At 51.7% G+C, this 17,602-nt stretch overlaps 1 protein-coding gene and 1 long non-coding RNA gene across 4 annotated transcripts; one reads left to right on the top strand and one right to left on the bottom strand.

The window, feature by feature from the left end:
* Window positions 1-605: 605 nt before the first annotated feature.
* Window positions 606-12,181, top strand: Grm2 (glutamate receptor, metabotropic 2). Its single transcript, NM_001160353.1, has 6 exons — window positions 606-689; window positions 2,291-2,876; window positions 5,482-6,319; window positions 8,489-9,564; window positions 11,238-11,418; window positions 11,624-12,181. Exons 2-6 carry the CDS (start codon window positions 2,427-2,429, stop codon window positions 11,695-11,697), a joined length of 2,619 nt encoding a protein of 872 aa, NP_001153825.1. The 5' UTR covers window positions 606-689; window positions 2,291-2,426; the 3' UTR covers window positions 11,698-12,181.
* A 980-nt stretch (window positions 12,182-13,161) lies between these two features.
* On the bottom strand, window positions 13,162-15,851 carry Gm28111. Of its 3 annotated transcripts, none has more exons than XR_379816.2 (2): window positions 15,505-15,851; window positions 13,162-14,260 (listed from the first exon to the last, which is right to left on the bottom strand). It is a non-coding gene; the product is annotated as a predicted gene 28111 (long non-coding RNA). The 3 variants fall into 3 exon arrangements; XR_003948239.1 differs by having other exon boundaries at window positions 13,162-13,491; XR_003948240.1 differs by having other exon boundaries at window positions 13,162-13,491; window positions 15,477-15,524.
* Window positions 15,852-17,602: the final 1,751 nt, after the last annotated feature.

Below are 17,602 nucleotides of genomic sequence, written 5' to 3'. Positions count from 1 at the left end.
TAATCTTTTCTTTCCTAGTGACTCAGGCCCTAGCTCTAACACGGGGCCTGTCTACTATGTAGCTGCAGTCACTGCGTGGAGAGAATGGATGGAAAAACAGGGGCAGACTTGCAGCAACAAGCCAAGCACTCCACCACCTGCCTCCTGTGTACCCTTTTACCTATGCCCCAGTGTTAGCTCTCATCCCCAAGGCCCACCTCTTACTCCGTGGCATATAGGAGCCTAAAGCACCGTGCTCACTCTGCTAGCTCAGTGACCTTTCCAGGCCACTGTCTCATCTGTTCCTGCCTGGTCGCAGTCTGACTGAGGGGCAGAGGGGGCTGAGAGGCACCTGCTCCAGCGCACAGTGGGAGCGCCCGGGGATTCAGCACCACACTGTGGACAGCTCCAGGCCCTGCGGACCTGTCAAGAGCGGGATCTGCTGGAAGCTGCTGGAGGCGCTGGGCTGGGAACCCTGGGGAGGTCCGGCAAAGCCGGAGGTGCAGGCCAAATTGGGGCGGGGTGGCAGGGGGTGGTGGGGAAGAGGACCCGGAGTCCGGAGGAACGGAGGAGGGGCTGGGGGCGGGTCGGGGCCGGGGGCGGGGCAGGCTGCGATTGAAAGCGGCAGGGCGGGCCGGCGGAGAGCGCAGAGCCAGCGAGAGAGCCAGCAAGCGGGAACCGGAGCCCCGCGCCAGAGCTGGGAGCGCCAGGTAGGGTTAGCCCTTGGTGCCGCCGTCACTGCCAACCTTTTTTAGCCCTGACCCCACATCCCGGGGCCCCGCGGGTCCTAGAGTTCTGGAGCACCCGGGCCGAGACGTCCAGACAGCGCTTTCTGGGAGCTCCGGGAAGCGGGAAGACCGTCCCGGGCACCCCGCCTTTCTTCCCAAGAGAACGCACGCCCTGCATCGCGCTTTCCAGTTCCTCCTGCTCCAGCGTCCTCTGGTCCTTCTTTCTGTCTGTGTCTCTGTCTTTGTCTCAGCCTCTCAGGCTTGCTTGTCCTCTCATCAGATATTTGTGGTCCTGCCCCTCGGCTGCTGGACTCCCAGGTTCTGCCTCCTTCCCTGCCTCAGAGTCCATCAGAGCCTCCCCTGGCTGCCCCATCTGTGTTAGTCTTCAACCCTGATCCTCTCTCCTGTTTGCCTGGCTGAGCTGCTTCTTTGGGGTCCTCTCAGGCTTCCCAGCCTCTGCCCTGACACCAGCAGACTAGTCCAGTGAGAAGCTGTAGTCGCTGTGGCCAGGACGGGGGTCCTTGAAGTAGTTGCTGTTCTCTTCAGCTGTAGTTCCTTACCAATCCCAAGGAACGATATGCCCCTCTCCCAGTCTGCATGATTTCAAGAGCCTGTCTGTGTAGGGTTAATGTAAGGTGGATCGTTAGGTACAGATTAGATCAGATGCAGGGTAAAGAAGATGGGAGCAGAACTCTAAGGTCAGTCAAAGGCTGAGAAAGGGAAGGCTGGAAGTGATTGTCTGCTGGGTTTGGAGTGAGTGAAGAGAGACAGACGCTAAGTCTCCAGCAGCCTCCTATGAAAAGCTAGGGCACCCACAACTCAGCTCCAGTACTGTTCAGAGGTCTCACCGGGTTAACTGACCCCCATCTATGGCATGCATATATATCCATCCATATCTATTTACTCTGCTGACATAAGACCTTTAACTACATGGCACCTTCTCTGAGGCCAGCCCCTCCACCTTGCTGTCTCACTGGGATGAGTGAGGATCTCCTTTCCGTTCTCAATCAGGAGACTTTGAGGGCTGGCCCTTTAAGAACCATAGTCTAGGACCCTGGGTGTCCACCTGGGCTCTAGTTTCTCTTGGGCTAGAAACTATCCCATAGAGACTCCCCCCTCTCTGTGGTGGGTCTTTCAATGTCCCTACTCTGGGAATCCAAGGCTCAGAATGGGAGCCAGACCCCTGAGTGTGTAACTGCTACGGCCTCAGCTACTACAGTATTGGTCTCCTAGGAGGTTTGTGTAGGCCCGTTGGTTTATGTAGGATTTGGCAATGGCTGGAACCCCTGCCCTCTGCCTGGGTCCCCACTCGCACCCTCCCTGTCTTCTGCTGAGTTTGGTAGGGGCCCAGAGCCCATCTTTAGGCAAGATTAGGGCAAAGCCGAGACACAGACCTTTGGGGGTAGCCCAGGAGTTTCTCAGCCGAGTCAGTGACATCACCACCCTCCTCATGACTCCTGAGTACCTGGGAAGGGGACGTGGGGAGGTACAGAGTCAGAGGGGAAGCTGGAAATAAAAGGGGGCAGCCACTCTTTGGTTCTACTCTCTCTTCCCTGTTTGTCTGTCTCTCTATCTCTCTGCAGGAGCTGGCCCCCTTCTCATCTCTCTTCCTGTCTGTCCTTTCCCGGCCCCTGTTTGCTCCTTTCTTTGCCTTTGCCGCTTCTGTCCTCACCCCTCGAAGACCCCAGTCTGCTGGACCTAGCCGTCCCTTGGGGGGCCATGGAATCCCTGCTTAGGTTCCTGGCACTGCTGCTGCTGCGGGGTGCTGTGGCCGAGGGCCCGGCCAAGAAGGTGCTGACCCTGGAGGGGGACCTGGTGCTGGGTGGGCTGTTCCCAGTGCACCAGAAGGGTGGCCCAGCAGAGGAGTGTGGACCTGTTAATGAGCACCGTGGCATACAGCGCCTAGAGGCCATGCTTTTTGCACTGGACCGCATCAACCGCGACCCCCATCTGCTGCCTGGGGTGCGTTTGGGCGCGCACATCCTCGACAGCTGCTCCAAGGATACACACGCCCTGGAGCAGGCCCTGGACTTTGTGCGTGCCTCACTCAGCCGTGGGGCTGATGGCTCACGCCACATCTGTCCTGACGGCTCCTATGCTACTCTCAGTGATGCTCCCACAGCTATCACCGGTGTCATTGGCGGCTCCTACAGTGATGTCTCCATCCAGGTAGGTGGGAATCACCCAAATGGGCACTAGGAAGTGAGGCTGGAAAGGGTGAACCAGTGATCCTGATGAGTAGGGACTTCCAGGACAGGTGCATCGAAAAGGGTGCATCTTTCTTTCAGTAGCTTCTTATAAGATGGCCAGAAAGTTCCCTGGCCATATAATAGGGTTGGTTTCTAGAGAATGTGTAAGAGAAACTTCTCTTGTGGGGAAAGGAGAGAAAACAGAGCCATCATGTTACACACACACACACACACACACACACACACACACACACACACACACACACACACACACCTGATATTCAATGTCCCAAAAGGCTTATGAGGCGGCTTCTGAAATCAGCCTTCAGGACTGAATTCTGGCTCCCATCGTACATGACTCTGGGCAAGATCTTTCTTCCTTCCTTCCTTTCTTTCTTCCTTTCTTTCTTTCTTTCTTTCTTTCTTTCTTTCTTTCTTTTTTTTCTCTATGTCTCAGCTTCCCTTTTTATAAAATAGGATTAATAATACTTTCTACTTTTAGGTTCCCAGTAGAAATTTAATGAGAGGACAAGCATGTATCAAAGAGCCAGGCAGGTCATAAGGGCACAGTCGGGATGAGCTGCCGTCAGTATTAACCCATTTTATAGACAAGGAAGGAGCTTCAGAGAGAAGCAGCTCATAAATCAATGTGCAAAGCAGGAAGCAGGAGTTTCAGGAGAAATCAGGGCTCAAACCCTACTCAGACCGCTTCTGTCTGGACTTGACAGAGTAGACAAATAGAAGCCAGGAGCAGCCAAAGAAACAAGGCATTGGGTCCAGGAGGAAGAGAAGTTGGGGGGAGCATTGATGGGAAGGGCACCCTAAGATCTTCAAGTGATGCAGAATTTGAGGGAAGAGGAAGGGACACCACCACTAGCACCTGATTTTCCACAAGGGGTCAGCAGAGGGTGCTCTGCTAGGCTCCCACTATGGCCCTGGCTGACTTTCTTCTCTACTCTCTGGGCTCACTTGGCAGCTTTGGCCTAGGTGGGATCTTTCCCCCTTCCTGACTGGGTCTCCTCTCACCCATGTCCTCTCCTGTCTGTGTCTAGTGTAGGTGCAGAGAGATCAGAGCAGAACTGGAATCAGGGCCCCAGGGCTATCTGGGGACCTCGGTGAGAGAGAGCCTCAGTTTCCTTAGGAGATTGGCTGAGGTCATTGCTGCAGAAGTGGGACTTAGGCCCTGACCTCGGTTGATGGTTTAGGAGAGATGAACCCTAATCAAGAACCATGGGATATAGGTGGGAACTCAATTACCTGTCCTGCTAATCCCAACTGCTAGAGGTGGTTAAGTAGCTGCTGAGATGGGTGTGGCTGTGGCAGCGTCTGTAGCCTTGGCTTTGACGGGGACAGGTGGGTAGCCTCCTATGGCTGTCTTCAGAGGACTCTGGAGTGCTTTACCAGCAACCCCCTTTCACAGTTTTCCCTAGGGCCCCGTGTGTGTGTGTGTGTGTGTGTGTGTGTGTGTGTGTGTGTGTGCGCGCGCGCGCGCGCATGTGTGTATCTAGAAGCATAGTCACTTTGCTATCTCAAGCCACCTCTTTCTCTAGCAGGGTCACCCTTTAGAGTCAAGGCTGCTCCCCCCCCACCCCAGCCTGGTCAGCAGAGGCTCAGTTTTTAGTCCTCAGATTCTGCTGGCCCATGAATGTGTCCCCCTCATTCCAGCCACCTCTATCTTGCACATATCGCTGTCAACTCCCGCATGCTAGACACTGGTGCCGCCACATAGATCCCTGTAGCTTGTGATTCAAACATGAGAATCCCACAGTGCAGGGAGATTTTTATTAGAGGGGTACGGAGGGAGAAAATGTGTGAGGAGATGAATATTTAAACTCTAGACCATTGGAGAGCCTATATCCCAGTTGTGGGGTCATAGCCCTCTTCTGTAGGGCCTGTGCTTTCATTTACCCACCATCTGGGGCTCTCAGATGAACCCCATTTTCCTGGCTATAGGGACCAAAAGTTAAGAAATGAGGTGTTATGCAGTGAGTGGTAGAGTAGAGAACCCTTGTTCACTTTAGGATTGGGCATCCAATGGAGACCAACTTGGGCTTCCAAGGCTCTGTGACCCTTGGATCTAAGCCTTTCTTCCTGGGGTGACTTTTGTCCAACTTCCCATGAAAATTGTCACTAAAGAAGGACTGCCTGTACTAAACACACACACACACACACACACTGAGAGAGAGAGAGAGAGAGAGAGAGAGAGAGAGAGAGAGAGAGAGAGAGAGAGAGAGAGAGAGAGATTGGCATCTTTGAGTATCCCAGATGACTCCTGCTGTCTCTTTATGCTGGTGCAGCCAAGTGCTAATCTCTCTCCATCCCAGGCCATTCTTTGTTCCCCTTGCCCTGCATCTGGTTCGGATGCAGCACATGGTCCTGGGTGTTCTCCCCCTCAATCCTTAAGGGAGGAAAGAAACCCTCTATCCTCAGCTAGAAGACACATCAAGTTCAGACTCAGGTCTTTACAGGTAGGGACCTCTCAGAACTGACCTGTGGTCCCCAGGTTCCATAGGTATGGGGGATGCACCTGACTAATGCTTGCTTCACTCTGGTCTCTGACCTTTCTGCTCCCTACCCTTGCCCAGGTGGCCAATCTCCTGCGGCTGTTCCAGATCCCACAGATCAGCTATGCCTCCACCAGCGCCAAGCTGAGCGACAAGTCCCGTTATGATTACTTTGCTCGCACCGTGCCCCCAGACTTCTTCCAAGCCAAGGCCATGGCTGAGATTCTCCGCTTTTTCAACTGGACGTATGTGTCTACGGTGGCATCTGAGGGTGACTATGGAGAGACAGGCATTGAGGCCTTCGAGCTCGAGGCTCGGGCACGCAACATCTGCGTGGCCACTTCGGAGAAGGTGGGCCGTGCCATGAGCCGCGCAGCCTTCGAGGGTGTGGTGCGAGCCCTGTTGCAGAAGCCCAGCGCCCGTGTGGCTGTGCTCTTCACCCGGTCAGAGGATGCCCGTGAGCTGCTTGCAGCCACCCAGCGTCTCAACGCCAGCTTCACCTGGGTAGCCAGCGACGGCTGGGGGGCCCTAGAGAGCGTGGTGGCAGGCAGTGAAAGGGCTGCCGAGGGCGCCATCACCATTGAGCTGGCCTCCTACCCCATCAGTGACTTTGCCTCCTACTTCCAGAACTTGGATCCCTGGAACAACAGCAGGAACCCTTGGTTCCGTGAGTTCTGGGAGGAGAGGTTCCGTTGCAGCTTCCGGCAGCGAGACTGCGCCGCCCACTCTCTGCGGGCCGTACCCTTTGAACAGGAGTCAAAGATCATGTTTGTGGTCAATGCCGTGTATGCCATGGCCCACGCTCTGCACAACATGCACCGTGCCCTCTGTCCCAACACCACCCGCCTCTGCGATGCCATGAGACCTGTCAATGGGCGCCGCCTCTACAAGGACTTCGTGCTCAATGTCAAGTTTGATGGTAATAGTGCCAGCCAGTGACCGTTGGCCTGCAGGCTTTCAGGTTCCATCACTTGGCTAAGAAAACAGGGTGGAACACAAAGACGTAGTCAGGGACTGTGTCACTTAGGACACAGGGACCATAAGCAGAGGACCCCAGCTGGAGTCAGGGCTGAGGTTCTACTTTCTGAGAATCTTCCAGAAAGTGGAATCTGGACTGGTCCTGATTCTAGGAACTCTGACTATTGCTTGAACATTACCTTCTGGCTGTTGGTTCTTTATCTCGCTTGGGGAACCCAAGCAATTCACAGGCAGAGTGAGAGTCCCAGTCAGAGGAGGTTGAGGGTGAACCATAGGGAGAACTTCTATTTAGGTGAAACTTCTATTATTAATTTTGATAAAAACAAAACAAAAAAAAACAAAAAACAAAAAACAAACAAACAAACAAAAACAAACAAACAAAAATCTGTTTAGGCCATGCTATGTAGCCTAGGCTTGCCTCCAACTCATTGTGTAGCCCCAAACTCATAGCAATCCTCCTGCCTCAGCCTCCCGAGTGCTGGAACTATATTGTGCACAGCTATACTTGTCCTCATCTTAATTTTTCTACCCAAAGTAGCCAAAGTGTTCTCGGGAGCAAAAATTAAAGTACCCGTTAAGAAGAGCAACAGCCTCAGAACTGCAGTGCTCGGGTTCAGAAAGTCTTTGTGTGTGCAGTGGGAGACACTGCCAGGGCTGACAGAGCACAGAATCATAGGGTCAGACTTAGACCAAGAGGACAGCTGTCCTCCGAATTCTGGTAGTAGAGGCGGCTTCTAGGACCCGCATAGGTACCAAAGTCTGAGGGTGCTGACCCCTTATCTAAAATGGCATAGAATTTCCAAATAACTTTCACCCAGCTTCCTGTTGCCTTAATTAATCCTTCATGTCACAGAAATCCAACTTGAATCATCAGGCCGGACAGCAGACACCTTTACTTGCTCAATTCATCTCACCAGTCCACAACTGAGTGTTTAAAACAAATGTTTTTGCTAGGTGCGATGCCTCTGGCCTGTAATCCCAGCACTAGGGGGCTGACTGTGAACTCAAGGCTAACTGGGCTACAGAGCGAGACTCTCTCTCTCAATATATTGCCTCCCTCCCCACCCCCCCCCCCCCGGAGAGTTAGCTAGCTCTGTTGCTGTGGAACCTGTGTGGAACCTAATTCCACTAAGATAGACAGACACCCAGAGCTATGATTGGATCAGGTAGCGTGTTAGGGATAGCGTCTGGGCTTTCATGGAGTTGATGTGAGAGAAAAGCCATTTTCAGCTTGCTGGGCTTGGATGGGGAGAGTGAGATCTTGTGAATGCGGAGTCTAGGGAGAAGAAATAGGGGCTGGGCAGATGGGGGTTCGAATCCAGACAACACTGCTCACTTCTGAGACCCTCAGCATCTCATCTGGCTGGACCCCTGATTCTTCACTGGGGTGGTTGTAGTTCTGGTTCCTGAGCCTGGCTGGGTGACAGAAGGTTAGGGGATAGAGGTTAGGGCAGTGGCCATCCCATGGAAGTCTCTGAGTGTAGGTGGCCACTGAGGTTGGGATTCGGTTTGCAATGGACCAGTCAGGACTGGCCAGGATTGAGGCGGGTGTAGTGGACTGTGCAGCTAGAGGCCGAGTTTGGTTTTGGGATCTCTGTTAAGGTTTTGGAAGAGAGCTATGTTATGTGTTGTGATACAGTTAAGAGTTTGAAGACTAAGGTCTAAGATTGCAAGTCACAATGGGATTGGAGCTTAGAGTGGGTGAGACTGAGTTTGATGCTGAAGTCTAGGGGCCGTAATATGTTATAAACTGTCTTTTAGAAAAGTAGCTTGGGGGTGGGGTGGGGGCTGGACAGATGGCTCAGTGATTAAAAGCACCAACTGCTCTTCCAGAGGACCCAGGTTTAAATCCCAGCACCCACATGGCCGCTCACAGCTCTCTGTAACTCCAAGATCTGACACCCTCACACAGACATACAAACAGGCAAAACACCAATGCACATAAAATCAAAATAAATGTCAAAAAGAAAGAGGAGCTGGGGTTAAAATAAGATGGGCTTCAGTTTTGCAGGGAGGTAGCCTCAGCTCTTAGTTCAGGTTCCTTCTGAAGGTGAAGTTTGAGGTCACATCAGAGGACCTCACCGGCCTTTCCTTCTCTCCTCCGTTCCAGCCCCCTTCCGCCCAGCAGATACCGACGACGAGGTCCGCTTTGACCGCTTTGGAGATGGTATTGGCCGCTACAACATCTTCACCTATCTGCGGGCAGGCAATGGGCGCTATCGCTACCAGAAGGTAGGCTACTGGGCAGAAGGTCTGACTCTGGATACTAGCATCATCCCATGGGCCTCCCCATCAGCTGGCACCCTCCCTGCCTCTCGCTGTAGCGAGCCCTGCCTTCAGAATGAGGTGAAGAGCGTGCAGCCCGGCGAGGTCTGCTGCTGGCTCTGCATCCCCTGTCAGCCCTATGAGTACAGGCTGGATGAGTTCACCTGTGCTGACTGTGGCCTGGGCTACTGGCCTAATGCCAGTCTGACTGGATGCTTTGAGCTGCCCCAGGAGTACATCCGCTGGGGCGACGCCTGGGCGGTGGGACCTGTCACCATCGCCTGCCTAGGTGCCCTGGCCACCCTCTTTGTGTTGGGTGTCTTCGTGCGGCATAACGCCACACCCGTGGTCAAGGCCTCGGGGCGGGAGCTTTGCTACATTCTGCTGGGAGGCGTCTTCCTCTGCTACTGCATGACCTTCATCTTCATCGCCAAGCCCTCCACGGCCGTCTGCACCTTAAGGCGCCTCGGGTTGGGGACCGCCTTCTCTGTCTGCTACTCAGCCCTCCTCACCAAGACCAATCGCATCGCTCGCATCTTTGGCGGGGCCCGGGAGGGTGCCCAGCGGCCGCGCTTCATCAGTCCCGCCTCACAGGTGGCCATCTGCCTGGCACTTATCTCGGGCCAGCTGCTCATTGTTGCTGCCTGGCTGGTGGTGGAGGCACCTGGCATAGGCAAGGAGACAGCCCCTGAGCGGCGGGAAGTGGTGACCTTGCGCTGTAACCACCGTGACGCAAGCATGCTTGGCTCGCTGGCCTACAACGTGCTCCTCATCGCTCTCTGCACGCTCTATGCCTTCAAGACCCGCAAGTGCCCGGAGAACTTCAACGAGGCCAAGTTCATCGGCTTTACCATGTACACCACCTGTATCATCTGGCTGGCTTTCCTTCCCATCTTCTACGTCACCTCCAGTGATTATCGGGTGAGCGTGTGTTGCCAAAGCAGGCAGGGTAGAATGCCAGACCTGGTCTTTCCTGCTATCTATCTCATTTTATCTACGGTTAACTCTAAAGCTCCAAGAAGTCAAATGGACCCCAGAGAAAGGTTTATGGGAGAAAGAAAACTTGGAGAAATGTCCAGGGAGGTGGGAACTAGCTTGGGGTTGGGGGGTGCCAAGTGTCCATCATGGGTGGTGCCAAGTGTCAGTCTTGGGTAGTACCAGGTGCCAGTCATGGGGGTTGGGGCAGGTGTCAGTCATGGAAGGGGAGACAGGTGTCAGTCATGGGAGGGGGCAGGTGTCAGTCATGGGATGGGGGCAGGTGTCAGTCATGGGTGGTGCCAGGTGTCAGTCATGGGGGGTGGGGGGCAGATGTCAGGACTGATACCATCCCCTAACCTAAGAGTCGCTGGGATTGCAGAAATATATTCCAGAGAGTGAAGGCTGTGCAGTGTTCCAGTGGAGGGTCATTTGAAGATGGAGGAGGGGATGGTTAACAAATGAAGAACAGCAAGGGTAGGAGGAGGGCTGAGGAAAATTAAAGTAGGTGACAACTGTACTCCAGTTGGTGGCTTTCGAGCAAACTGCTCCAACTGGCACTTAAGGGGTGTCCTTGGCTCCGACAAGCAAGAGCTACTTCAAATGAGATGGCCCTGGAAGGTCTCTCTGAGGAGGTGGCAGGTGAGCTGAGCTCTGAATAGTAAGAGCATCATCTTGGTTAATCCTCATGGCTCAAAAGCCACAGCTCTCCTGCTTAATTGATGAAGACTCAGGGAGAGCTAGTCCCAGGCTCCAGTCAGTCAGCTTGGGAATCCCGACCAGGTCTTAAACTGATGGTCTTAACAATGAAAGGGACAGGAACACTGTGGCAAAAGCCCTGGTGTCGGTCCTTTTCCCCCCAAGACAAAGGTGGCATGGTACACTGCCGGGGGTGGAGGGGTGGGGTGGGGCGTGGGAATTGCTGGGCTGGGTTGCTCTGTTTGCACCTGCTGGGCCACCTGCTAGGGTAGTGGAGGCCAAGGCTGGGGAGGGAATCAGGTCTGACTCAGCCTGCATTTGCATATTTGCATTTGCATGCCAATCATCAGCGGCTAAAGACTCACCAGAGATGCACCAGGGTCAATCATGCATGCCACACATCTGTGTATGAGCACGCATGCCTGCATATATGAAGATGCACATACTTTCCCTTATGCACCTACAAGTGTGCGCACACATCCTGGCACATCTAGAGCATACACACATCTTGCCCACACATAGAGCCCTCCCCACCCACAAACACTTTCGCATTCTCCTCTGCAGAGTCACTACCACACAATATGCCCATGCTGTTATGCTTGCATCTACACAAATATACTCCATACTTGCACCCCTTGCACGCCTATGCACGCACCCCTATGTGTGCATGCACCCCTATGCATACACATACCATTTCATGTTCATAACATGGCTGGGATCTTGGTGTGCCTCCGAAAATGATTAACTAGGGCTGACACCGCCATTGTGGTCCTTCTTTGAGGCTTGGCCAAAGGACTGTTCAGTCGATACTACCATCCTTCTCTGCCTCCGCCTAGGCAGGGGTCATAGGCCCAGGCATGTGGAATGTCCTCCTGACCTACCTTGACCTTCCTTGACCCGTGCACGTGCATCCCTCACAGGTGCAGACCACTACGATGTGCGTGTCCGTCAGCCTCAGTGGCTCTGTGGTGCTCGGCTGCCTCTTTGCACCCAAGCTGCACATTATCCTCTTCCAGCCACAGAAGAACGTGGTGAGCCACCGGGCACCTACCAGCCGCTTTGGCAGTGCTGCCCCCAGGGCCAGCGCCAACCTTGGTCAAGGTGAGCACCCTACACACTCCCCTACTGGGTCCGCTCTCCTGCCCAGCTCCCTGGCATGAAGTCCCCTCCCTGGGCTGCTGAGGTTCCTTATCTGGGAATGGGGCACTGTCAAGATAACACTGAACACATGGGAGAGGCCTAGGTGGAGGATCACCCTCCTGCTGCCTCTTGGGGTCAGTCCCAACCTCTGGCTACCTTTCCCTAGGGTCTGGATCCCAGCTTGTTCCTACTGTTTGCAATGGCCGTGAGGTGGTAGACTCAACAACATCGTCGCTTTGAAGATCCCACACTCCTGCCCTGACATGGCTGCTCCCGAACCCAGCGTAGACCCTCTTCCATGGCCAGGAGGAAGTTGGCTGGAGCCTTGCAATAACACCTACCCCATGCCTGCCCCCAAAGTCACCTACCCACCTCCTGGATTCCCCAGCCCTTTAGGCCAGAAGTCAGAGTCCTTAGCTGGGAGTCTCTGCATTGGCCAGTAACTATCCTTGTAGCTATGCCCCGTGTTTGCCAGGCCTGGGAATCAGAGGGGAGAAATTCAGTGTCTACCGTGTTTTAGAACAGCGTGGCTGAGGACGACAGGCCCAACCCCCATGCAAAGGTGCTTCCAGTCCAGCCCCTGCCCCAGGCCTTTTTAATTTTTTATAAGTTACTCTGGGTTAGAGAGGAAGGTTATTGTGGGGACCAGTCCCTCCCTCCTTACCCAGTAGTTTGTCCCGTGGTTTATTTTGTATTACCTGTAAATAAAGTGTCTTTATTTAAACGTTTTGTTAAAAAAAATTATAGACAGGGCCTTATGTATACCAAGGTTGCCTCAAACTTACTATGTAGCTGAGCATCACATGAAACTTCTGACCCCCCCTGCCTCCACCTCCAGGGCCTAGAATTCCAGGTGTGCATCATTATGCCTTGTTCTTATTCAGGGGGTCTATGAGTGCTAGGCAAGGCAGTGTGCTACCAACTGAGCTGCATTTCCAGCACATGTCTTTTTGTTGTTAATTATTATTGTGTGTGCACGCAACTTATTTTGTCTAGATGTAGGCTTTCTTTTTTTGTTTGTCTTTGTTTTTTTGTTGTTGGTGGTAGTGGTAGGTTTTTTTGGGGGGGGAGGTGTGTGGGGGTGTTGAGACAAGGTCTCTTCTACTCTCATTGTAGCCCTTGGTTGACCTGGAGCTCATTATGTGGACCAGGCGAGCCTTAAACTCTACAGATCCACCCGCCTCTGCCTCCCAAGTACTGGGATGAAAGGAGTGTATGTAGGGCTTCTGCACCACATGCATGCAGTGCCCACAGAGGCCAGAGGAGGGCGACCAGATCCCCTAGGTCTGGAGCTACAGTTGGTTGTGAGCTGCCCTGTTGAGGCTGGGAATTGAAATCTGAACCCTCTTGGAAAGCAGCAAGTACTCTTACCTCAGTCTTCTGCTGCTCATTTTGCTAACGTGTGTCAACTCTGGGCTGTGCTCAGCACAGCCACTAAGGCGAACCCAGTGCTACTTCATCCGGAGGCTGAAGACGTATCAACTATCCATCCTTAAAGGAGCCACTGAAGACTGGTCAGCACCCTCTAGAATTGTCCACTCTTCTAGGAGACGGTTTTCCTCAGAGACCCAGCCTACGATATGGTGTGGGAAGTGGGACACCGACTGTGGGCTTTTCATGACAGCCTGACTGGAATTTGGACAAGCCAGAGCCAGGGTGAGTGCTTGGCAAAAGGGAACCAACAATCAGACATGGGACTGAATGTTACCTGTTCACAGGTAATATATGTAGCCAGAAAGGAGCCCACAAGGAAAGGGGTGCAGACATGCCTGTGGCGAGGCCATCTGCGGCTGTCATCAGAAAAGGGTCCTTTCCAGACTCTGAAGGATTGCTGGCTGTGCCTGCCATGCCCTGGGCATCTCCCATGTGCGTCATCTGGAGCTCACCAGTAGAGGGCGCCAGGGCTCAGCCTCCGCTTCTGCTCCCAAGGGCAGGGCTCTCAGCAGCCTCCCAAGGCCTAGAGGGCGCTGTGCAGTGAGCTGGAAGCATATGGCTGCTGCAGGCAGGGCTTCGGTAACAGGCAGGGACAAAGTCCTGTGTGAGAAAACCAGCCAGAGACATTGATTTTTTTTTTTTTTCAAGTGAGCTAATTGGCATCAGTGGGCTGGTGAAGTCTCTGGAAATGTGGGTTAACAATTTTTAAAAAGTGGGAATAAAGACAAGAAAAGAAAACTTTAGGGATGGCTTCTCCCCAGTCAATGTGTGGGATGGAGGGATAAAAGGAAGATGGGATATTCAGCTAGCTGTGGAGGTCATAAGCAGAGAACTCCTTTTCTTTTTTTAAAAGCTTTTTTTTTTTAAAGTATAGGTATATGTCCCACACGGAATTTGGAAAATACCTATACTAAGAGTCTTTGTCCTAGATAAAGCAATAACCTTTTCTCATTTAACCTGCGCCGCTTGTATTTTCACCAGTACATACTGTCAAGACCACTTGAGTAGCTGGAATAGAGGCGCTTGGTTGCCTGGTTCCAGAGAACCCAGGCTTCTTCCCAGGGCCTGGGCACCAGGATGCCTGGAGCAGCCATCTTTGTTTACAATCTGCTGTTTTTGTTTTTCCAGAATCTTCTTACCATCCTCCATCCAGAGTGCACTTGATTTCTCTTGAAACCCCTGGGAAAGCTAGGAGTTCCCTTTAAAATAATATGTAATAAACCTAGATTATCAGTATTAGCAGTAACTAATACTGCTGTATATCACTCCTAGGCACACAGCTAGGTAACTGCAAAGGTCTCCTGTAGTGGAGGCTCTCAGTCTATCCATGCCACCATCTGAGCCAAAGAAGAGCCCAAGGACCAGGAATCTGGAGGGAAACACAAAAACGGGGGGGGGGGGGAGTTGGAGAATCCCACAGCCCAGATCTCTCACGCGCCCACTACACCCTTCTTCTCTCCCCGGCCCTTCATGATTATAGCCCATGGCTACCCTTCCCCACCCTGCAAGGTGGTCACTTCAGGTATCACTCCTCAGGAAATACTCATCTTGTGTGGATGAATAAATTAACCTATAAATCACTGGTTATAGACTGGCGAGTCCCAGGACCTGCCTGTCTCCACTTCCCCAGTGCTGAGATCACAGGCACAGCTACCACACTGGCTTTTTCCATGGGCTAAGGACTGAACACAGGCCCTCAGGCTTGTGTCACCAGTACTTCCCCAGCTGACCATCTCCCAGCCCCATGGGCAGTGAATCTTGGTGTTTGCTCCTCCACTCTCGATTCTTAACCACAAATTAGAAGACCAGGCCATGCCATCTCTCATCCCAAGTCCCACTTCCAGTCCTCAGCAGCCTGGGTTTCTGTCTCTCTTATTCATCACTCCAGTGCCACATCGCACATCCCACAGAGCTTGACACCTCTTCTTGAAAAGCTCAGAAGCATAGGTCGCTGTTGGGTTTGTTTATGCTAAATCATGGAGTCCTCGAAGCAGCCTGCTCATTCTAGGGTCTAAGGGCCAGATATACCAAATGTCTGTGATTCGTCCCTGGACGTGTCTACCACAGTGAACTGACCGTCTGCACATCACCACCACATGCTTAGCTTGCAGAGTTTGCACGCATGGGTGCTTCCCTGATGCCTTTGTTCAAAGCCTTTCCCTGATCTGCTTCCGTCCCTTATCTGTCCCTTTAATTGGCTTTGTGAAAACATCCAGGAAGCCCCTCGTCCTGTCTCTCTGGACCTGTATCTTACTCAACCCACAAACCACAGAACTTGTGGGAGAGTGACTCAGACATCTCTGGTCCCCAAGTCCTGGTATGTATGGCAAAATAGGGGGATGGTCACACCACAAGGGCCGTTTTGATGATGGGTGCTTCTCCACATAGGAGCCCTGTCCAGGAGCACAGCCTTGAGACACTCTCTCTGTCCAAGTTGGGGGTAGTGACTTCAGGTGCGGGGGGGGGGGTTGAAAAGAATGTCAAGGAGTCAGGGATAAGATCCAACTCTTCCATTCCCCAACCCCCGACTCCCACCAGCACCCCAGGGAGAGCATTCCCCCCGAGTGGCCCTCAGGCCCACATACCTTCCCATGTTGTTCCTTTCCAACTAACCTTACTTGCCTCCCCTGCTAGTGTGAAGCTCACGGGAGGGAAGGAAAAGGCGGTTTTCCCAAGGTCTCAAAGCCCCCTGAAAAATGTCTCCATCCCAAGTCTCAACAGAGAAAGGCCCCGTGCTTCTGTTCCCATGGGCTGGTTAATCATGACATGGTGAAATATTCGCAGTCTCAGGGAAAGGCAAGCTCTGGGGACAGCAGGACAAAGAGAATGTGAGGGACAAGAAATGGAGGAGAGAGGGAGAGAAATGAGGAATATGTGGGAGACAGAGGAAGGAAATGAAACCCTGGGGGCTCTTCCCAGGTACTGATGATGATGGTGGTGGTGGTGATTGTGATGACGATAGTGATGATGGTGATGATGAGTATAGTGATGGTGATGATGGTGATGATTGAGACAGATTCTCATTATGTAGCCAGGACTATCCTGGAATTCTCTATGTAGGCCAGGCTAGTTTTGAATTCAGAGATATGCCTACCTCTGCCTCCTGTGTGCTGGGATTAAAGGATTCTCCACCATTCCTAGTTTAGGATTGCTTTTTTTTTTCTTTATTTTAGAAAAACGACTTTTCCAGTATATGCTCCCTGTAAACAGTTTAAGCCTTGCATAAAAGTACAAAAAAGAAAAATCAAAGTATTACCTCAAGTTTCATGATTCAAATATAACCGTCATTAACATTTCTGGTACAGCATGCTAGACATATTTCTATGCATTTTTACAGATAGGGAAGATAGAAATACTCTCATAAAAATGGGATCATGCCATATGTCTATTTTTTTTAGTGGATTTAATTTTACTTGACTCTAATTGAAGAAAATGAATCTGAAGTAAAATTGGAAGGAATTCTTGGACTTTACATACATTTTTTCATCACAAAAGATGTCTTTCCTCCCAGAATGAATCCTCTAAGCTTAAGGAAAGATCTGGTGTGACATTTGAAGGTAAACATTCCTTCGGTCTCCAGAATTTGACCCGTTGTCAACCTTCGCACAAGCTTAAAGAGATAACTCACTTCAGGAGCACCCTGGGGGGGTCTCCTGTCCTCTCGGGTCCACCCACACAGGACACTGGGACCAGAGCCTGCCCGTCTTATCATTTTGGCTGTTATTTGCTGTATAGTCGACAAGGGGAGCGAGGCAGGCTGGAATTTCATCACTGTGGAGGAATGAGCCCTCATTCTCACAGTGTCTCTCCTCTTCGAATTCCTTCCAGAAACCAGAGAGTTTTGTCACTTCCCTTCGAGTCTTTGGTCTTTCATGAATTAACTTCTTGGTGTGGCATGAGATAAGAGTCAATATTAATCTCCACGACACAAATATTCAGTTGCTCCAGTGTTTGCAGACTGAGGGGCCTCAAATTGCATGGCCAGAATCAGGCATCTGTTTATCCCAGAGAATACCACCCTGTCTGCATCCTACAGCCTCAGAGTAAGTCTTCCGAGGAAGGCTCAGGCTCTTTGGCTGTCTACTCTCTCTGCCTAAGACTGTCTTGGGCTTTCCATTTCCACATAAATTTTGGTACCAGTCCTTCCAGGTTTGCAAAAAAAAAATGAATTTAGGAATTACAATCTTAACAATATTGTCATTCAACTCACACGCTTAACGTACTTTCTCCTTTACTTCAGTCTCAATTCTGATGCTATTTTCTAGTCTCCAGTGTAGCCGTTTTACAACCAGCTTTTCCAGCTGTTTTACGCACAGTATTAATGCACAATTGCATAAATGTGTATTAATGCACAATTGATTTTTAAAATTGCAGTAAATTATAAATGACAAAAAAATTACCACTTTAAATGATGTTTCATCACACCACATAATTATTCCCCTGTGTGTGAGGCTTGGAAGATCTCTCTCAGCAATCTTTGAAGAGATGGTACATGGTCATTAATGATCATCAACATGTTCCTGAACAGAGACCCAGTCCCTATATGCTCAAACAGGAACTGTCTATGCGTGAAATATCCGTTTCTCGACTTTCTCCCAACCCCAAGTCCTTCCCGCCACCGTTTTGCTCTCTGCTTCTTGGAGGTTTTCTAAAGGCTTTTTATTTTGTTTTGGTTTGCTTTGTTTAGTTTTTGAGACTGGATCTCATGTAG

Source organism: Mus musculus, chromosome 9, assembly GCF_000001635.26.
Source record: "Mus musculus strain C57BL/6J chromosome 9, GRCm38.p6 C57BL/6J".
Lineage (NCBI taxonomy): Eukaryota > Metazoa > Chordata > Mammalia > Rodentia > Muridae > Mus > Mus musculus.
The sequence above is the reverse complement of the archived record's forward strand: the minus strand, read 5'-3'. Positions and strand labels throughout refer to the sequence as shown.